At 41.2% G+C, this 22869-nt stretch overlaps 3 protein-coding genes across 3 annotated transcripts; 1 reads left to right on the top strand and 2 right to left on the bottom strand.

The window, feature by feature from the left end:
- Positions 1–1648: 1648 nt before the first annotated feature.
- On the top strand, positions 1649–9860 carry LOC130490710 (vomeronasal type-2 receptor 26-like). The gene is made up of 5 exons (XM_056864518.1): positions 1649–1939; positions 4634–5406; positions 5981–6251; positions 7671–7797; positions 8959–9860. Exons 1-5 carry the CDS (start codon positions 1649–1651, stop codon positions 9858–9860), a joined length of 2364 nt encoding a protein of 787 aa, XP_056720496.1.
- Positions 9861–15863: 6003 nt separating this feature from the next.
- On the bottom strand, positions 15864–16844 carry LOC130490708 (olfactory receptor 6B1-like). The gene has a single exon (XM_056864517.1). The coding sequence runs from the start codon at positions 16842–16844 to the stop codon at positions 15864–15866; it is 981 nt and encodes a 326-aa protein (XP_056720495.1).
- A 3987-nt stretch (positions 16845–20831) lies between these two features.
- Positions 20832–21764, bottom strand: LOC130490707 (olfactory receptor 6B1-like). Its single transcript, XM_056864516.1, has one exon. It carries the CDS (start codon positions 21654–21656, stop codon positions 20832–20834), a length of 825 nt encoding a protein of 274 aa, XP_056720494.1. The 5' UTR covers positions 21657–21764.
- Positions 21765–22869: the final 1105 nt, after the last annotated feature.

Here is a 22869-nt window from a genome sequence, read left to right as displayed (position 1 = left end):
ATTATGGTATCTCACTGAATACAACTGCTGAAACTCGTCTGTTTTAGCTAGCTTTTATCAGTTTCCAGGAAACAATTGATCTGTAGGATCCTTCCAGTATTTCTGCTTGATCTTGCCTAATTTTCTTGTCCACTATGATCTCAGTCTCACATGACTTTTGTTAATGTGGGTTTTACAATCTCTGAAATAGCCCTCTTGGTGGTCAAAAATGGACACCTACCTTTTCACCAGAAAAAAAAGCTTACAAGATCCTTCTCATCTGATACCTTTTCTTGTTTATAAAGCAGATCAGTGAATGAGTAGTTCAATCCTTCTAGGAATAAATTCTGAAAATAAAAGGGAAAGTGGTCCTGTTATTATGGTTAAGACAGTACACGTTGAGGAGAACGTAATTTATTTCAGGGAATGTTGCCGGTTTATAAAAATGCAAGGTGAACCTAGAAATTTGTGTGAACTGAATTAAACGTAGATCACTTCATACCATTCATTGTAATGTGCAGGTGTTTTAACTTGGTAACGAAAGTGTTGGTGCTGAACTGCCCCAGCTACCTGGTATGTCATCAAGGCATATAGGACCAAAGGTTTGCACTCAAGCAGGGCACTGCTACACTGAGGTGAACGGGTTGGAACCAACCAGTTTAACCACTTATGAAAAAGGGAAGATGGGGTGTTCTTTGAACACCAAAAAGGTTGTGTGGAAGATGATGCACCCTCCATGGACAAAAATCAAGTGAGATGGGGGTGTGTGTGGTAAAATATGAGAATTGGACAAAGTTGGGTGACAAAGCTGGCTGGAACCAACCCTGAGTCTGAACAGTAGAAGAAGAAGAGTTTGTTTTTGTATGCTGATTTTCTCTACCTTTTTAAGGAGAATCAAACTGGCTTACAATCTCCTTCCCGTCCTCTCCCCACAACAGACACCTTGTGAGGTAGGTGAGGCTGAGAGAGCTCTAAGAGAACTGTGACTACCTCAAGGTCACCCAGCTGGCTTCATGTGTAGGAGTGGGGAAACCAACCCTGTTCTCCAAATTAGAGTCCACCGCTCTTAACTACTACACCACGCTGGCTCTTTCAGAAGTAGTTGAAAAATAATACAGAAGTATGTGAAAAATGAAACAGGAAGTTTTAAAATCTGATATTAAAATGGAGATATAGGATGTCTATCTGTTAGAAAGCCCTGACCTGGATGGCCCAGGCTAGCCTGATCTCGTCAGATCTCAGAAGCTAAGCAGGGTCAGCCCTGATTAGTATTTGGATGGGAGACCACCAAGGAATACCAGGGTTGCTATGCAGAGGAAGGCACTGGCAAACCACCTCTGTTAGTCTCTTGCCATGAAAACCTCCCAAAAGGGGTCGCCATAAGTCGGCTGCGACTTGAAGGCACTTTACACACACACACACACACACACACACACACACACACACACACACACACACATCTGTTAGAAAGAGATTTGGGAGACCCCTGTCCTCCCCTCTGGATGAGACCACCCAGTCTGATTCCCACTTTCCACTAAGTACAATGGCATCATTCTTGATCTCTAAATCTCTTTTAATGGGAAGAATAGCATGTTGTCGTTCCTTTTGAAGTGTGGTGTTTACAATTCTGAGGCAACTTTAGAAATTTTGGTGCAATTCATATTGCAGGATGCTACCAAAGAACTACCAGCATATCCTGGCCTTTGTGTTTGCTGTCCATGAGATCAACAAGAATCCAGAGCTCTTACCCAACATCACTCTGGGTTTTCGGATAACTGACAACTACTACTTCGGGAGAATGACCTACGCGACCACACTGCAGTTGCTGAGTGAACGAGGGAGATGGGCTCCTAATTATAGGTGTGGCACACAAGAACAACTGTGGGCCATTGTTGGGGGGCTCAACTCTGAAACCTCCATTCAGATGTCAAAAATCACAGACATCTACAAGTTGCCACAGGTATTTATTATTTATTTTACAATTATATTATTTAAAGTCTGCTATTCTCTTTGAGACTCAAGGAAGACTGCTTATTGCCATGGGTCAGTGCAATCAATAGAAGACATCTGATAAGCAAAGTAATAGGACTAGGGTTACAGAAAACTGGAAAAGCATTAGATTTGATACATTAACAGCCCATTCCTACGCTGGAAGGGCGAAAGTGCTTAGGAGGTGGGCAAGGGCCCGCTCCGGCATCTGGGCCACTTGCGCCAAAGCCTGGGCCACTTGCACCGCCCGGAGCAGCATGGATGCCAGAGTTGGGGTGCTCATGCCAGCCTCCCCATTTTGCCCTGGGATGCCAGCTTGACCTCCTGCCAGTGTCTTCATGGGACCACCTCCTTTGCCCTTACCTGCCCCATGGAACACTATGGAGTGGTTCCAAGGGGCTCGCAGGTAAGGGCAAGGTTTCAGCTTCAGTGGGGGGGGGGGACAAATTGTCTATTGAAAGTGGCATGGCCCTTCCCCTCAGGAATGGGCTGCCCCAGTACCAAAAAGTGAAAATACGAAGTTTCAAAACAATGTAGTGAGATATTGTCGAAGGCTTTCACTGTCAGAGTTCATTGGTTCTTATAGGTTATCCGGGCTGTGTAACCGTGGTCTTGGTATTTTCTTTCCTGACGTTTCACCAGCAGCTGTGGCAGGCATCTTCAGAGGAGTAACACTGAAGGACAGTGTCTCTCTGTCCTTCAGTGTTACCCCTCTGAAGGATACTGTCCTTCAGTGTTACTCCTCTGAAGATGCCTGCCACAGCTGCTGGCGAAACGTCAGGAAAGAAAATACCAAGACCACGGTTACACAGCCCGGATAACCTACAAGAACCAATGTAGTGAGAGCATGTTAATACATACAGTGAACAAATCATACTATATGCAGTGTTCCTTTTATTAAAGCACCTTTTGAACTATTGCATAAGAATACAGTCCTATTGCCTTTATTAAATGCTGAACAATTCTATGTAATATAGTTTGTGGATAGCTTGTGGAATGCCAAAACATTTAGTCCATGAGGGACCTCAAGAAGTTACATCAGCTCTTCAATATGCTACTAGGAGGAAAGGCAGACAAAGAGTCTTGCATGGCTGTTTATAAGATCAAACCCCAATATTTTACAAATTGAATACAATTTAGTTCCCAATGGGATGTATGTTACTATAAATGAAGTGGCGTACAGACACAATTGGACTGAACAGACAAATTATCCATGTGTATGTGGTGGGGAGGACAACACATTGGAATTTCAGTTATAAATGAGTGAAGCTGCCCTGTATTAGTTTGATGACTGAGCCATTGAGAGTAGTATCAACTAGTTAACAACCATCTTAAAGAAAACCCTGTCATTTATTTGGTATTATATAAACAATTGGCAATACAGCTGAGAATCCATCTCAGTGATATCTATTATGTGGTTATCAGTTCTCCAATGTTTGTCATTTCAGCCAACTAACCCTAGACCATTTTTTTCTACAGATAGTGGGGGACTGAAGCTTCAACCTTTTACAGAACAATTATGGTGGGACCTAAGCAGCTTTTCTCTGCTAAAAAAGGGATGAGGTGCCTTCACTGTGCACCAAAAAAGTCTATGCTGGGGATTGCAGGACCTCTGTGTGGAATAGAAGAAGAAGAGTTGGTTTTATATGCCAACTTTCTCTCCCACTTAAGGGAGACGTAAACCGGCTAACAATCACCTTCCCTTCCCCTCCTCACAACAGACTCCCTGTGAGGTAGGTGGGGCTGAGAGAGCTCTATCAGAGCTATGACTTGCCCAAGGTCACCCAGCTGGCTTGGGGTATAGTAGTGGGGAAACAAATCCAGTTCACCAGATTAGCCTCCACTGCTTGTGTGGAGGAGTGGGGAATGAAACCCGGTTCTCCAGATCAGACTCCACCGATAGGGCTGTCGATTCGGTTCGTCCCGAACCGAAAAACTGCCGAATTTCCCCCGATTTCGCGGTTTCCGGTTTGGATGGAACCGAACTTAAAAAAAAGGCGGGAAAAGGACTCGCTGAATTCGGCGAGTTCAGGCAAACGCCGAATAAATTCAGCAGATTTGGCGTTTCCCGAACCTGCCTTTTCCCACCTTTAAAGACCGCCCTGCCTGGTTTCCTGGGAGGCGCAGATCTGTTTAAAGAGCCCCCCCCGCGCGCCTTCATGGAAGCCCCGTGAAGGCCCACGGGGGGCCGAATTTTCCCCCGAACTCCAGATCTCGCGCCGAATTTCATGGATCCGAAACGGGGGAGTTTGGACTTCAGCATGTCCCGAATTTAAAAGGGCTGAATTTTGCCGAAGCTGAACTTTACCAAAAAAAAATTTCAACAACCCTATCCACCGCTCTAAACCACTGCTCTTAATAGGGGCTATAGGGGAATACTGCGTGAAAAAAATCTGACTGGATCCAACCCATATTCTGGTTTTGTTCTGAGGAGTGTGCAAATGTTTGTGCACCAATAACACCTCAATGTTTTCTGGGTACGATGAAAGGGAAATTATCTGTGCCAGCATGAGCAGTTTGAACATCTGAATCATGGTGATTAATTAATTTATTTGTCTTATGTGAATAATGTTTATGTATGGCTAGCTTTCTCCGGAGTGGGTTCTTCTTTTTAAAGAGGATTTCTGATAAGAAGTTCAGACTGATCCCTTCTCTTCTCTTGTAGCTCAGTTACGGTTCCTTTGATCCAGCACTGAGTGATAAAACCCAGTTCCCTTTTTTCTATCGGATGGTCCCAAATGAAGAGTCACAATATAAAGGAATAATCCAACTCCTCCTGCATTTCCAATGGAAGTGGATTGGCCTAGTTGCTCCAGGTGATGACAGTGGAGAAACATTTGTGCAGAGCATGATGGTGCAACTCACTGAGCATGGCATTTGTGCTGCTTTCACTCAGTGGATCTCAGTAACATTCACAAGAACTGAAAAACGTCTTTCGGTGCAGATGGAAAAAATAAATAGTTCGTTCTCAGAGGGCAAAGTCAATGTGATTATCGTAAATGGGGATTTACGGATCCTAGTATGGCTATCTGTATGGCTAGATGTATTTTACCAAGGTAAAAAAGGAGGTTATACTGGGAAGGTTTGGGTCATGACCGCGCAGTGGGATTTTACAGCTGTGAATTCTCAGAGTGTCTGGTTTCTAAGACCCTTTCATGGTGCTTTGTCTTTCACAATTCATGCCAATGAAGTGCCTGGATTCCGGGATTTTCTTGAGACTCTGGATCCTCAACATCCCAATGGTGACATCTTCCTCCAGGATTTTTACAAGGGTGCCATTGAAAAACTTCATTATTCCTATCCGGACTTCTTAGATGTCCACACTTGGACAAGACTGATGGATCTGCTTCCAGGAGCCATGTTTGAAACTAGCATGACAGGGCAAAGCTATAGCACTTACAGTGCTGTCCATGTTGTGGCTCATGCATTAGATGAAATGTACTCATCCAGGCTTGTTCAGAGAAAGCTGAGAAAAAGGGAGAGATGGAAATTGTGGAGTATGCCACAATGGCAGGTAACCAGCAGTAAGACACAACACACAAGAAAGTATGGAGAATTCCTATAGGTTTGACCACAAGGTGCTGTTTCAGGCTAGCATGGGAGAAATGCTTTTCCATACCTGAATCATTTTCACTCTTTAAATCAGTGTCTAGAGTTCTTTTTATTTAGGGGAGAAAAGATATCAAGTTCCAGGTGTAGCAATCACACATCACCTAGGATCCCCTTCATTTATGTTCTATCCTGTCAAAACCTTCCCAAACAAGAAGAATTCTTTAGTTTCAAATGAGTTGTATAGGTAAAACACCATGCATAAGTAGACTATTTATCTTTCTTTCACAGAGTGCAGGGAAGCATGCATGACCTCATTCTATTTTATCCATACAACTATCATTAGATGTAGGATAAGTAAAGAGATAATGGCCAAAAAATGGGAACTCAGTACTTGCAAGGTTGAGCCAATCATTATAGTTTACATATCACAGTAAAAAGGCTCTGATACTTTTGTGGCAAGACCCATAATCTGGCAAATTCTTTCATCTTCTCCACCCATCCAGCTTCACCATCTTTTGAGAACCATCAGGTTTAACAACAGTGCTGGGGATGAAGTCTCTTTTAATGAAAACCAAGACTGGGTGGCTGGATTTGACATTGTGAATTGCATTGTATTCCCCAATGAGTCCTTTACTCGAGTGAAAGTTGGAAGGATGGACCCCCATGCTGGGATGAGGCAGGCATTTTTGATTAAAGATGATATGATCACATGGAACAAGGGATTCAATCAGGTAGGTTATTTTGAGTCTAGGGTAGATCCAACGAGCTTTCCCATTCAATCTCCCCTGATTTCTTTTCTCACTGCACACTTATGGTGTATGCCTTGTGTCCAAGTGGATGCCACAATTCCCCGCTAATCATTTCATGAGGATAAGAAGCCTCTCTGATTCCCTTGTTTTCATACAGAATTTCTACAGCATTTGTACTTATGATGTCTGTGTCGTGTTGATTTTCTGACACAGAAATACTTTTGAAATGCATGTACATTTTACAGAAATGGCACAAGGAAACTGGAAATGACACACAGACACACACTTCTATTTCTCTACTGAACACAGGCATGCTTCTTTATAAATACTGCTTGATCTTCTGTCTTCATTTGACAGAGAAAAACCAGTCAATTACACTTGCAAGTTAGAGAATGGATTAAAGGAAGAATACTTGTTCGGTTGAAATCTTTCTTTTTAAAAAATCAAATCCTGTGCAGGGAGTTGTAGGTGGGGATGTCAAATTAGCTTGATAGAAACAAGTGACTAAATTTCTGAACACATGTTTCTGTAAATCTTTTAACGGATATCATCCACAACTTTAAATTCTTGTTGTAAATGGGAAGTTATTGGTTTTTTCTAAGAAAGCTAACCTTATAGTTAGGTAAAGGTCCTAAGTTTCAATTTGATCCAAGGGTGTAGGGGAGGAGTAATGTGAAACCTCTAAATAAATTCCAGTTTAGTCATTTCACACTGAACTCCACCTTTGATTCCTACTTGGAATTCATTCTTCTTTAACAACAGTGTGTCTTCAACTTCAGAGTGTCCTAACAGAGTGAAAATTACTTCCACTGGTTTCTGGATATTGTAATGTCTAAGTTGTGTTCATGGACTGAATTGTCACTGACCTGTTTGTCCATTAGAGACAGAGCAGAAGCAAATATCACATTGGATAATGAGTAGGTAGATGAATCTGAGAGGATACAGCTGATGTAATTAAGTCCAGTAGTCACATTGCTTGGCTGTATATGGAGACATGCCCTGACCTGGATGGTCCAGGCTAACTTGATGTCATCAGATCTTGGAAGCTAAGCAGGGTCAGCTGTGGTTAGCATCTAGCTCATATGAAATATGAGTGTAGCAGGCTTAGAAGATAAAATATGCTGCTTTTCTTCACTAGATAAAGGTATGGGGAAATGCTCTGTATCAAATCATATTAAATAAATGCTAACTTATAATACCTAGACTAGGATGGGATTCCCATATCTCTTATGATGACATGAATTCTTATGGAAGATATGCCGGACCAAATAACTAACTAACTTTGACTCAAGGATAAGACAGTATTACATTATTTATCACTTCCAGTTTTCCATGCTCAATATTTGCTTATAGCAGCCACTGCTGATCTGTCAACAGTCTTTCTCTTCCATTTCTGTTCAGACACAGCCTCACTCTGTATGCTCTGAAAGATGCCATTCTGGGTATAGAAAAAAGGAGCAGGAGGGGGAGCCAGTTTGCTGCTATCAGTGTATTCAATGTCCAGAGGGGATGATTTCAAACCAGTCAGGTAGGCAATTGAAAATGTTGTTAATCTCTTTGATAGGAAGCCACCACAGATAAGAGGTGTACTGTCAAAACAGCATCACTGTTGGTACTTTTTCCTTTTAAAAAAAACACCACCTAATCCATTATGGAGTTGAGAAGAAGTAAACAAACTTAATAGGAAGTAATTATTGAAGGAATCTGTCACAGTTTCTGTCAACCTATACAATTACCTTAAAAAACAAACTAAAGCTAATCTCATGCATTCTAATGGTTTGTGGAGGTGAGGATCAAGGGGACAGAAGCCAGTAGCTAGGGATGCCAACCTCCAGGTGGTGCCTGGAGATCTCCCACTATTTACAAATGATCTCCAGGTGACAGAGATCAGTTCCCCTGGAGAAAATGGCTGCTTTGGCCATTGGACTCTATGGCATTGAAGTCCCTCCCCTCTCCAAACTCCGCCCTCCTCAGGTTCATCCCCCAAAATCTCCAGGTATTTCCCAACCTTGAACAAGCAACCCTACCGGTAGCATACCTTGGGAAGGTAAGGAATCATCAGTATTTTGAATTTTTAAGGATGGCTCTGTATGGAACCCTGGCTCTAGTAATTCAGATTGTGACTCAGCCTTCTAAGGTTCCAGGTTCAATTTCCAACTAGTTAAAGGCTTCAATATTAGGTGATTTGTCTAATACTCACCTGGAGAGATCAGTGGTCTGTCAATTTCATATGAATTCCAAGCATGTGATAGGAAGTCATGCAATATCAGAGTCATGTAGCAAACCAACTTGCATAGTATGGCCACTCTGTTGTATACAAAGCATTCAACTTTAGTGTTTATACAACATCAATATTCCTAACATCAAAAGCATCTAACATGGTATGTAAAGCAAAAACACCCGTGTTTCTCCACAACCAGTGTACTTATATCAATAATAATAGCTCTATAGAAACTTGTAACCTAGGCAGTGAGGCTCTAGTGTGATGATGACCACAAGTCCAAACTCATTCATCTTGTGTATTACTGAAATCTTCATAAAGTTCATATTGGTATCCTTGATATGTTTGTAATGGCCTATGTCTAAATTCAAATAAAACCATTCATTCATTCATAAAGTTCATATTTTATTTGGATTTTAATTAGGTTGAGTGGGATATATAATTGACAGATTACCTTTATTTTTAAAGATGCAGGACACTGTGACAAATGCCCAGATGAGAAGCATCCCAACCACAAACAAGATCAGTGTATTCCAAAAACCATACACTTCCTCTCAATCAATGACCCTTTGGGGATTGTTTTTGTTCTCTCCTCCCTTGGTTTGTCCCTCATCACAAGCCTGATATTGGTAACATTTGTTAAATATCAAGACACCCCAATCATCAAGGCCAACAACAGGGATATCACCTACATTCTCCTCCTCTCCCTCCTGCTTTCTTTCCTCTGCTCCTTGCTCTTTATTGGACAGCCAAGCAAAGTCACCTGCCTTCTTCGACAAACAACATTTCTTCTTGTTTTCTCGGTTGCAGTTTCTGCTGTGTTGGCTAAAACCATCACTGTGATTCTGGCTTTTGAGGCCACCAAACCAGGAAGCAAGATGAGGAAATGGCTGCGGAAAAGAGTCACAAACTCCATTGTCCTCGGCTGTTCTCTTGTTCAACTGGGAGTCTGTACTGTCTGGATAGCAAGAAATCCTCCCTTCCCAGAGTTAGACATGTATTCTGAAAGGAGAGAGATCATAATTCAGTGTCATGAAGGGTCACTCGCCATGTTTTATTGTGCCCTCTGCTACATGGGCTTCTTAGCCATGGTCAGTTTTCTGGTAGCTTTCTTAGCAAGGAAGTTACCTGATAGCTTTAATGAAGCCAAATTTATTTCCTTCAGCATGTTGGTGTTTTGCAGTGTTTGGGTGTGCTTTGTTCCCACTTACATGAGCACTAAAGGAAAATCAATGGTAGCTGTGGAGATCTTCTCCATTTTGGCCTCTGGGGCAGGATTGCTTGGCTGTATCTTTTTTCCAAAATATTATATTATAATCTTAAAACCTAATCTTAACTCTAGAAGACATGTTATGTCAAAACAGAGTTAACTTGGGATAATTTATCTTGTCATTGGTGATCAGTCTAATGTTGTTGTAGTGAACCCATTTGAATTGTTGCTTGTTCCTTCTTTCACCATCTCCATGTTCAGACTTTTGGCTTTGGCATTCCTACCATGCAAAAGCAGATCACATGATATATGTGACGCTCCCAACATGTGTGCTGCTGTTTATATGCATTTTCCATGTGCCTACAGCTTCAGTACACATTAACATGGTCCCTCAAAAATCAAAATGGGGGAACCATATGTAAATATAAAAGGTACAACTGAAAACCATATTCAATAACACTTAGAATCAAAAGGATAATGTCCTTCTTTTGAAACCCCTTGTTTTTTTCTGGTGTTCTAGGAGGTCATATTTATCAGATGCAAAGATAATGAGCGCTTCTTTTTCTTTAATACGTCTGTATAAGAGGACATTGCAGCAGCTCTAGCTCTAGAGAGAGTAGCAGATAATTTAGTGTTCATTTAACAGGATATTCATCAAATAAATGCATACATAGTTTGTATGCAGTTCCTGTATTATATTACATCATTATGACAGATCAAAATGAGCTCACATTTAGGACATCTCAATGATCCCCAAAATGGTGGTTCTGGGCACCATAGTAGCTCCCGGCAATGAATTTGCTGATTCCCACTTCCTGCTGCCGTAAAGAATCTGTCATACAAAGACATGAGCCCATCCCAAATCCTGCATTGTTCCAGAGTCAAACCGGCATTGTTCATTAGGCTAAGCCTAGAATACCTAGAATGCTCCTCAGTTTACTGAGGAGTGATAGCAATAAAACGGTTGGGCAGATGGCTAAAGCACAAATAGAGATGTTACATTTGGTCATAAAGATCAAGCAAAAATTCTTTGGGATATACCAAATAAAAGATGTTTTAGGTATGTACGATACTTTGGAAAGCTTCAGTTGTTTAATTTCTGCCTGGATCTATCAACCAAGTCCAATGTCTGACTGTATGACTAAGGCAAGTCACGGCCGCATTGCAGCCATGTTAGCTCATTTCACATTGAGGAAGTGAAGGCGTGGCTTAACTTATAATTTCCATGGGTTTTGGAGGATGTGTATTTGTAAACAGGCTGACTCTTCTTTAAACTAGAGGGTTTTTTAAATCTAGAATAAACACATGTACAAAGTCCAGTAGCTTGCCCTTTTCTACTACTGCAGACAGACTAACACGGCTACCCACTGTGAATTATCCACATGTACAAAGGCAGACTCATGTATATTTGGGAAAGAAAGGTCAAGCTCAGACCAGAGGGCAACCAAACATAAGAAACTGCATGAGTGTAGGGGGTAGGCTGGTTGTGCTTAAACCCTGGAATGAAAGTTCCATAGTTACTTACTAACACCTCCATATGAGAGTGTATTTGTAGCAGCCATTATTTCTGGGAGCAAAGGTAGACTTTCTAAAGCATTTGTATTCACCGTGCATACCGAATAGCTCCCCGATGGTGGTGGGGGGGGGGAGAGCCATCAGAGGAGGAGGAGGAGGAGGAAGAGGAGAAGAGTTGGTTTTTATCTGCTGACTTTCTCTACCTTTTAAGGAGAAGCTAATTGGCTTACAATCTCCTTCCCTTCCACTCCCCACAACAGACGCCTTGTGAGGTAGGTGAGGCCAAAATGTGGAACATTGGGTACCAAATTATATTAAAGTGTATAATAACTTTTCGTCTTTGGGTCTTTCACATTTAGACCTTACTGGTTTTTTTGTTTGTTTGTTTTTGTTTTGTTTTAATTCACTTTCAGTGATTGAAACTATGGAGCATATTGAGACAGTCAATGAAACGGCAATAGCTGCATTTATCCTTCTCGGATTTGGGAAGGCCCCTGAACTTCAGATTCCTCTCTTCTTGGTTTTCCTAATAATCTACAGTATGACCATAGCTGGAAACATCATCATCATTGTGTTAGTAATCATGGATCATCACCTTCACATCCCCATGTACTTCTTCCTTGGAAACTTGTCCTGTTTGGAGACTTTCTACACTTCAACTCTTCTGCCCAGGATGTTGGCCAGCTTTCTGACAGGGGACAGAACCATTTCTGTTGGGGGTTGCTTCATCCAGCTTTATTGCTTTGGTACATTTGTGATTGCAGAATGCTACCTACTTGCATCAATGTCATATGATCGATATGCAAGCCTCTCCAATATGCAACCCTCATGAGCAGAGGATTCTGCTTTCTGTTGTCAGCTTCATCTTGGCTTTGTGGGATGACAGTTATGACTTTACTAATCAGTTTGGTGTCACAGCTGAAGTACTGTGGTCCCCATGAAATTGATCATTTCTTTTGTGACCTCACACCAGTGATTAACCTGTCATGCAGTGACACAACTTTGGTGACACTGGTGGGACTCACAGTCACTGTCATAGATACCATTCCTCCATGTCTTCTGATCTTGCTTTCTTATGTGTCGATCATTTCTGCCATTATAAAAATCCCATCTTCAAATGGGAGAAAAAGGGCCTTTTCCACCTGTTCTTCCCACCTCATTGTAGTTTCCGTATTTTATGGTTCGTTGATATTTGTATATGCGCTACCAAATAAAAAAGCTCTGAGAGAAGTGGACAAGGTCTTCTCTGTCTTCTACACAGTCTTAACCCCTCTAATTAATCCCCTTATCTATAGCCTAAGAAATAAAGAGGTTAAAAAAGCTTTAAGGAGAGTTGTAAACAAATGTTGGATTTCCAAGTGATTTTTTGGAGCTGGTGTAGAGTTAAGAAGATTAAACTGGTCTGGAATAAAATCTGCAGTGTGGCACAATTTTTATAATAAGTTCCATTAAATTTATTTACCTGAATTTTCAGCTTTACTAGTGATGGTATAATGGAATGGAGTAAGAGCAAAAGACAAAATCCAATTTCTTCCAAAATCCTCTTTATGCATCTGTAGATTCATACATGAATCAACTTTCAACATCATATGATTGTTGTAGGGATAGGTTGTATTTCAGCTACTTTTGTTTCAAAGCAATATTTGATATTTATTGGATAAAGTATTTATTACTGGTGTGAAAACATAGAGCACATAAACAATAAAGAAGATTCACAAAATGAGAATTGGGATAGCAGATATTTTATTATCTAGTCAAAGAGAAAAACCACTGATGCTTTTTATTGTAAACATTGTACTTTTGTGAATAGTGAAGAAGGTCACAAATCTCTAAATACTTATCATAAACAATGGCAAGCAACAGGGATCATTCTCTACCCATGCCATTAAATAATGATTTGTTTCCTGCATGCATGTATTCCTATGAGAATTAATTATTTTAATGGAAAAATTGTGTGTTTATCCTCAGGAGATTATTCTAGGCACATGGAGGAGCCAAAAAGGGGGGGATACCCCCTTGGGTTGTTTCTAATTGGGTTAAGATTGGGAAAACTGTGTGGGCAGAAAGGCAAGAGTCCTTCCTCCCACCATGTCAGAATTCCTCAGCTCAATTGCACTGTCCTTTATTTTTAAACAGACAGTTCCTGTAGCTGCTTGTGGCTATGGGGAATGAGAGTTGAACCCAAGAAAACTAGACTATAATGTGTAATTACTAGTTCAAAGCAAGCCTGAACTTTCTCTAGAAGCTAAAGAGACTAAACTGAGGCTATCGTACTTACTATGAAAGTCAAGAATCACTGGAAAAGACAATAATGCTAGGAAAAGTTGAAGGCAGCAGGAAAAGAGGGAGACCCAGTATGAGATGGATTGACTCTATGAAAGAAGCCACGGCCCTTATTTTGCAAGATCTCAGCAAGGCTGTTAACGATAGGATATTGTGGAGGTCATTAATTCATTGAATCACCAGTTAGGATGCCCAGATAGGACTCAAATCACCATAATATGGTTCCCCTTACTCCCAATGCTGAAAGGCAGATCAGTAGGATACTATGGTTGATAGTATCAAAGGCTGCTGAGAAATCCAGCACAACTATCAGGGTCACATTTCCCCTGTCTAGTTCTCAATAGAGGTCCCCAACCAAGCAGTCTCTGTTCCAAATCCTGACTCGAAGCCAGATGGAAATGGGTCCAGAAAATGTCAGAATGTCCCACATAGCCAGCAGCCCAAAACATCTAAAACTATATAAAAAATAGTTGTACACATACATAAGTCAATGAAAAGCAGAATACCAATGACACGTCACTCCAAATCTCTGGGTGACTTCTTCTGGCTGTAGATGTTAAACAGTACTAGGGAAAAGACAGAGCAATGTGGGTATATTTCAGATTTTTCAGTTCACCTTTATCGAACACACACCCCTGATGCTTACCTCTCTGCACCCATGGCATATGGGAGATTTGGGAGAAAGACAGGCTTAGGGAGTACACACATCATGCTGCACACCCCAACTTTATTATTATTGGGATCCATTATTTGCCCCCATCCTCACCAACAAAGATGTCAGTACAAGCAAATGGGTTCAACTGGGATTTCTTTATTAAATAGATGATCTCAACTAAATCACAGCCAATGTGCCAATGCAAGTGTAGCTTTTCCTTGCCTGTATACAATGATATGTTGAGAGGAGCTGTTCCTCCACCACCCTCCCCCTCCCCATCATGGAAAGCAGTAGCATGAAAACATGTGAAGCCCTTACTCTGAGAGGGTGCCCCTCTGTAATTCCTCTGACATGTAAGCCATGAGAGGCTGGTCTAGGAAGCCCTCCCCGAACCTAACATGTCTCGCAGTGATCACCAAACATTCCTAAATTTAACAAACATTGACACTGTTCCAGCCAATCCCAGTAGCACCTAACCAGTCTAAAGCATGTCTGTTCACATGAGTATTGCCTATTCTGCAAAGTGAAAATGGTGAATAAGACCCATTTCACAGCTAACCTGAACGGATCCCAAAATTCCTGCTTGGCCTCAAAGAAACCAGCTAGTCCCACCATGCAAAAACAACAAGATGGGGGAGCAGGAAGCTGAAACTGCCAGCAAGGATCAAGCCTATATTGCTTTCTTGTTTCTGCACTCAGATTGGGTGAGAAGACTAGTCTCCTCAAAATGCCCACCCAGAAGCTTGATATTACCTTTTCTGGGTAAAAGAGTGTCGGCAAAAGCAGTTTTGGAGCATGAGGGGCAGGAGTTGGGTTTCTAAAGATCTCAATGGATGGTGTGAAGTGATCTGATCTCATTCATAAACTCTACAAGAAAAGCTGGCAATAGGTAGGGTTGCCACCTCCGAGTTGGGAAATTCTTGGAGATTTGGGGGCAGTGCCTGGGATGGTGGGGTTTAAGGAAGGGAGGGACCTCAGCAGGGTATAATGCCATAGTGTCCACCCTCCAAAGCAGCCATTTTCTCCAGGGGAACTGATCTCTGTAGTTTGGAAATAAGTTGTAATTCTTGGAGATCTCCAAATACCACTTGGAGAATGGCAACCCTAGTAATAAGAGTGTCATGGATGAAAAACATAAGTTTGATAGTGCAATATTGAATAATCAGTAGACTCCTTTGCCTTTCCAGAACATGTCTGAGATATGTATGTGTGTGTGTAAAGTACCTTCAAGTCACAGCCAACTTATGGCGACCCCTCATGGGTTTTTCAAGGCAAGAGGCTAACAGAGGTAGTTTGCCATTGCCTGCCTCTACATAGCAACTATGGACTTCCTTGGTGACCTTCCATCCAAATACTAACCATCCAAACACTAACCCTGGTTAGCTTCCAAGATCTGATGAGATCAGACTATACCATGTTGCCTTCCCTCCATGCCTAAAATAATATGACAATAAAATTTATATAATATAGACAGAGTTATTGCTTAGTTCCCTTGCAAGTGGAGCTGGTTAGTCAAAATACAGTACAGATAAACTTGCTTTAGAGGTTAGATCTAGTCTGGGAATCACTAATTGACCATCCTGGACCCAGCAAGAATCTATTCATTCACACAATGCAATACATCAATAAAGTATCTAAACTGTGGATGAGAAATTCTAACTGTTGAGTCAATATCAGAAGAGACCTCTTTCTCATTCTAATCCACAGCTGCTATGACAGGATCCATGTCTCCCTAAAAAAATTACACAATTGACTGGTAAGCTTATTCAAAGCCTCTTTTACTTCTCTGTTTCTCAAACAGTAAACAATGGGATTGACAATGGGAGTTAAAACCGTGTAAAACACAGAGAATACTTTGTTGAGGTCTTTCAGTGTGTCACTTTTGGGAAACATGTAGACAATGACAAGGGTCCCATAGAAAACTGTAACTACGGTAAGGTGGGAGGAACATGTGGAAAAGGCCTTCTGTCGACCAGTGGTGGAGGGAATTTGCAGAATAGTGGCGATAATCAAACTGTAAGAAATCAGGGTCAAAAGAAATGGAACAAAAGCTATCAGGGAAGAGAGGAAGAAAGCCATGAATTCCATCCTCTGGGTGTCTTCACAAGCAAGCATTATCACTGGGGTGAAATCACAAAAGAAATGGTCAAGTACATGAGGGCCACAGAATGATAACCGAGACATCAAATATGTCGTTACGGAGTTAAGTAGAAAACAGCTTATACACGAGGTCATCATGAGCTGGACGCAAAGTGTATTATCCATGAAGACTGAATAGCGAAGTGGCTTGCAAATGGCTAAAAAACGATCGTAAGACATGGCAGCCAGTAGATAACACTCTGAACCCACTAGAGAGCCAAAGAAATAATATTGTAAAAAGCAGGCCCAAAGAGGAATGGTTCTGTCGCCCGTCAAGAAGGCCGTGATCATCCTGGGTAGAATGGTGGTGCTGTAGAAGGTTTCCAGGCATGAAAGATTCCCCAGGAAGAAGTACATGGGGGTGTGAAGATGCTGATTGCATGCAATAAGCACCACTATGAGAAGGTTCCCAGCTATCGTCACTGTGTAGATCAGGAGAAAGATCACAAAGAAGAATATCTGTAATTCAGGCGCATCATTGAATCCCAAGAGGATAAATTTTGTGAGATCTGTTTGGTTCCTCCTTTCTCGGGTTGGCATTGCATTTATCATATTGAAATGATAGATATGGAAGAACAAATATGGAGGTAGCCTTAAATAATTTCAGCGAATCCTTAAAATATTCATATTGGGTGGAAATCTGTAAGAAACATTACAAATAATAGGTAAAATAAAAGATTTCTCTACCAAACTTCTGAGCAAGGCTTCTTGAATGTAATCACCAAGGTCTCAAATATCTGACATCTACCAGGGACTACAAAAGCAAACTTTAAAGATACTTCTGGGAAATATTTGAAGAATTTCTAGGGAAGTCAAATGAAATGAAATAAAAATTATTAAATTAGTTTTAATAAGAATTACAAAATGAGAGCCAGCATAGTGTGATGGTTAAGAGCGGCAGACTCTAATCTGGAGAACCGGGTTTCATCCCCTACTTCTCTGCACAAAGCTTGCTGGATGACCTTGGGCTAGCTACCGTTCTCTCCAAACTCTCTCTGCCCCACCTACCTCTCAAGGTGTCTGTTATGGGGAGAGGAAGGGAAGGCGATTGTAAGCCGCTTTGAGACTCCTTCAGGTAGAGAAAAGTAGGGTATAAAAACCAGCTCTTCTTCTTCTTCTTGGGTGAGGAAAGGAGACACACATTTCTAATCCAAGGGTCACAGCAGGCGCTGCCTTAAACATGTAAGTGGCATTGCATAAGGACAATCAGGTCAGGTGAGGCCCACTACTGAATAATGAACATAATCCTCATTGCCATTCGACATGCCTCGGAAAGTCAGAAGTAATAGATCTGCACACAGCTGACATGCAAACTGTCAATGTGCCTCTGTCCAGTGCACCACAGATGGCTAAAATCAGTGTGAGCAATGGATCATACATCATCTTTGATTCAGTGTACTGACAGCTTTTATAACCCATTTTGAACTCCATGTAAATAACATTCTTCCAAACAAAAAGGTCCAGTGATGGAATGTTTAAGCAAAGTACAAGCTCTCGAAATCCCATTAATCCCTTAAACCCTTGGTTGTAGATGTACATTATCTGAGAAAGAGGCTTAGATCTAGAGAATGATCATCAAAATTCTACTTCCACAATCAGGTGTCCTGCCTACTCCTTATGTTGCTAGCCCCTGAACCTCCTGCAAAGACACTTGTATCAGAGGACCTTATGAATATCAAGGGCATGGAAGGTTTTGGGGGTTGGGGTTGGGGGGAGGAAGGTGTCAGCAGAAATCAGAGATCTCCCCTCGCACAAGTAGCTACTTGGATATTGACGGTCATAATAAATACATTGCATATGAGATTTGTGTTCTAATGACTGATTTAGCATACCTTCCTGGAAAGAATGTTATCTTCTCAACTGCAATTCCCAGAACTTGTTTAAAAGGCCCAGACTCCTTCAGCTGTGCATATTGTCATGAAGTAATTCATGTCCCTTGAATAAAACATCCTTACAGCATTAGGAGAAAATGCAGCGTATTCGATAAGCAACATGGCTTTATAGATCTGCAACAGAATCTACATTCCCATTTGGTGGCTTTATATTTCATGTACTAAGTCAATGTCATGTGTAAGAAAGGTCACCAGAAATATCTAAGGAATTCATTATATATTGTCGAAGGCTTTCACGGTCAGAGTTCATTGGTTCTTGTAGGTTATTCGGGCTGTGTAACCGTGGTCTTGGAATTTTCTTTCCTGACATTTCGCCAGCAACTGTGGCAGGCATCTTCAGAGTAGTAACACTGAAGGACAGTGTCTCTCAGTGTCAAGGGTGTAGAAAGAGTAATATATAGTCAGAAAGGGGTTGGGTTTGAGCTGAGTATTGTCCTGCAAAAGTATTGTCCTGTAAGTATCAAATACTTACAGGACAATACTTTTGCAGGACAATACTCAGCTCAAACCCAACCCCTTTCTGACTATATATTACTCTTTCTACACCCTTGACACTGAGAGACACTGTCCTTCAGTGTTACTACTCTGAAGATGCCTGCCACAGTTGCTGGCGAAACGTCAGGAAAGAAAATTCCAAGACCACGGTTACACAGCCCGAATAACCTACAAGAACCAATTCATTATATAGTTGTAGCTAATTGGAAACTAATTGAGCCAAACTGGTAAACTTGGAAATATCTTGAATCTTCAGCTGAGAAAAAAAAGCAAACAACAACAGTAGAGCATTCAGTGGATTACAAAAGAAAAATTGCTTATTTATTTCAGTTAAAGAAAAGGTGGAGCTAAACCATGCTGATTATCTTTAAGACTTCAGTCTATTTTTAAAATGAATATCAGTGGGTATTTTGTGATACAATTATGGAGGGTTGAATCAAGGTAGTTTTTTTTGTGCCAAATCTAGCCCAATCCCCCTCTTTATTAAAGCTCCTGTCACACATAATTTATGTCCATGCAGGTCTGACAATCAGTTCCATTGCCTTTTAAGAAAAGGAAGAAAACATTTGCTGCCTCTCTTTGTTATCAGTGGAGAAGCTGTTAGGAATCGACCAAAAATTCCAATTCAAAAGCCATTCCAATTTTGTGACTATGTAGTGTGTTTTATGAACAATCTTAGACATAACGTCGTGCATGAAAACACCCTCTATGTTGGAGAATCAAATCCAATGCAATGGCTATCTTAAACCTACCTCATGTTGCTAATTGGCCAGGCATGGAACAACAACAAGAAGAGTTGTTTTTTATACCCCACTTTTCTCTATCTTAAGAAGTCTCAAAGTGGCTTACAATCAATCTCTTCCTCTCCCCGCAACAAGCACCTTGTGAGGTAGGTGGGGCTGAGAGAGTTCTGAGAGAACGATGACTGGCACAAGGTTACCCAGCAGGCTTCATGTGTAGGAGTGGGGAAACCAACCTGCTTTGTCAGATTAGAGTCCACCGCTCTTAACCATTACACTACACCGCCTCACAAAACAAAACAAAACTGCCTAGATTGCTCTTGCGTCCTTCACAACTGCACAATATGTAGAAACTTGCAGATGAAGTTTTTCATCAACAATTGATGCTTGATAATTGATGCAGTTTAAATGGCTGCTAACTGCACAGATAAAGGGGCCAGCTGAAAACGGTAATCCTGACTTCAATGGATTTAGAAGCACCACACACACAAAGTAAATATGATACTCAGAAATTACATCCTACAGAGGAGCTCTGAATATCACAGAATGTTTCCCTTTTGGTGGGGAATGTATATGTTCTTCTTGGATAGCAGAGTTTTGGAGGTGCTCAAGCTAGGGCTGTCGATTCGGTTCGGCCAAAACCGAAAAACAGCCGAGAAAATGGCCACTTCAGAAGGTGGACCCTATAAGCATTGGATCCCACTGAAGCCCCTCCCCAAACCCCACCCTCCTCAGACTCCATCCCTCAAATCTCCAGGTATTTCCAAACTCAGAGCTGGCAACCCTAGGTAGGAGGCCTACCTTCCCCCTGCCAGTAGTTTGTGACAAGCTCTGAGTGAATATATGGAATTGCACGTCAGGACAACTTCATTATGGTGAGGGGTTGCAGCTCAGAAGTAGAGCTTCTGGTTGGCATGCAGAAGGTTGCAGGTCCAATCCCATTTGAAAGGATCAGGTAGTAGGTGAAAGACTTCTGCCTGAGATCCTGGAGATTCCCTGTCAGCCTGAGTAGACAATAGTGACTTTGATGGACCAGTGGTCTGGTTCAGTAAAAGGCAGCTTCATGTGTTCATATGCTCATTGATCTACTAAGAATGTAAGAAGTCTATCTAATCCAGCTTTCTAGAGTTTATCTAATCCAGTTTTTGGTTTCCAAAACTGGTTAACTAACATAATCCTGAAGTAGGGTTTTATAATGATACCAATCTCTGTGGCTGCAGCCCTAAACGTGCTTCCTAGAAACTTTGCTCCTATTTAGAATTGAGGTGTACAAATCAAAAATGCTTTAAGATTAAGACATTACAAACCATTGACTTTCATCCACATAAAAGCAACTCATTATTACATGGCATTTGTGACATTTTGAAAATAATGTTCCCATGAGAAGCAAAAGGAAAACAAGGAAGTGATGCTTATGATGAACCAACACAATGTCGGACAGTTTTTTTCAAAGCTTGTTTAATGTCTTTATTTCTCAGACTGTACACAAAAGGGTTTACCAAGGGAGTCAAGAGAGTGTAGAAGACTGAGAAGACCTTGTTCAGTTCTCTGAGCATGTTGTTTTTGGGTACCACATAAACAATTATTATAGTTCCATAAAAGAGAGTAACCACAGTGAGATGCGATGAGCAGGTAGAAAATGCCTTCTTCCTCCCAACAGAGGATGGGATTTTTAAAATGGTATCTATGATGCAGCTGTAGGAAATGAGGGTTAAAAGAAAAGGGAACAATCCAAACAGAGCTGACAGAATAAAGATCAGCAGCTGGGTGTTGAGGGTGCTGCTGCAGGACAGTTGAAGTAGTGGTGAAAAATCACAGAAGAAATGGTCAATGATGTTAGGCCCACAGAATACCAAGTGAGTCATAAAATAGGTTGTTACTGAGTTGACCATGAACCCAATGATCCAAGAACCACTCGCTAACTGCAAGCAGAATCTGACATCCATAAGTGTTGCATAATGCAATGGTTTGCATATTGCTAGGTAACGATCATAAGACATGGCTGCAAGGAGATAACATTCTGCTGTAGCCAAGCCCCCAAAGAAATATAATTGCACAAAACATGAATTCACCCACATGGATCGGTTCCTAGTCAGGAAACTGTCGAGCATCCGGGGCCAAATGGTGGAGACGTAGCAAGTCTCTAAGCAAGACAGATTTCCCAGGAGGAAATACATGGGGGTGTGAAGATGCCAATCAGCTGCAACTAAGACAATGATCAGCAGGTTCCCAGCCATGGTGACAAGGTAGATCACCAGAAATACAAAGAAGAGAAGGATCTGAAAATCACTGCTGTCCCCAAACCCCAGGAGAATAAATTCTTTGACTACTGATTGATTTCTCTGGTGTATATCCATGGGTTGCTGCTCAAAGAACTGGAAAATACAAAAGATGGGAGGAAGAAGTCATTTAGGAATGAGACATGATCTAAATAGCATTTAGTATAGATGTGCATATATTTACATGCTATTCAGGCTGTGTATACACATATATGCATAAAAACTCACACACTCATTAATCTCCAAGTGTCAAACTACACAATGAGTAGGATTCAGCCATCTTTTTTGCTCAATCTCACCCAATCATTCTCCTTACTACAGCCCCTGATCTATACATTTATTTTTTACATGAAGGGCTCTTGATCCTCAGCATTTTCTCGAATGACCAAAGATTGGATCCCACCCAATATGTTTATTCACTTGTTCTTTATAAACTGTTCCTTTTGCAAATGCAGTTGCTGGGGTTGCTTTTTGAAAGAAGACATGGTTTGGGGGGGGGGGGAATGAAGTTTTATCCTTTCCTCTCCTACTATTTTCTCACTGGAAAAAAAAAGCCATCCCAGCCCCAGCACTCCAAGTTGCCTTTGACTTCCACTGGGGGGAATATAGATAGAATACAGTTAGATATATGTGGGAACCTGTATGTTTTCATCAGTAGTTTAAAAGCAACTTCAGAGTGGCCTTTCACTGGGAAAATGGCTGGAGGAAGGTCACACTTCTCATCTCTAACCTCATTTTTATCGTAAATCTATGTATTATTCTATGTATTATTGGCATATGGTATATTAATAAACCTGAATCTGAATAATCTCTAACCTCACTGTTCTCTGCCATGAAAAAGCAAAAGCAGGAATGGCATTTGCAAAAGAAAGAAAAGAAACAGCTAAGCTAAATTATTTTTTAACATAATGCAGATGGGAATAGTTACTGTTGAATTCAGGGGGAAGGAAAAGATATGAGAGGGGGAAAACACTTGAAAGGCCTTGCTGGATTAGGTTAAAAAAAAGTCCAAAATTCAGTTATCTGCAATGGACAGCCAGATGCTTCTGGCTGGGTAGGTACCACTTACATGAGTATTTCACTGGAACAAGTCCTGCAATTTTATATTACATTTTCTTTATATTACATGGATGCAATTTCACCAGTTATACATAGATTTGGGAATTCAGGA

This window comes from Euleptes europaea, chromosome 18, assembly GCF_029931775.1.
Source record: "Euleptes europaea isolate rEulEur1 chromosome 18, rEulEur1.hap1, whole genome shotgun sequence".
Taxonomy (NCBI): domain Eukaryota; kingdom Metazoa; phylum Chordata; class Lepidosauria; order Squamata; family Sphaerodactylidae; genus Euleptes; species Euleptes europaea.
Note: the sequence above shows the minus strand (reverse complement) of the source record. Positions and strands in the feature narration are given on the sequence as shown.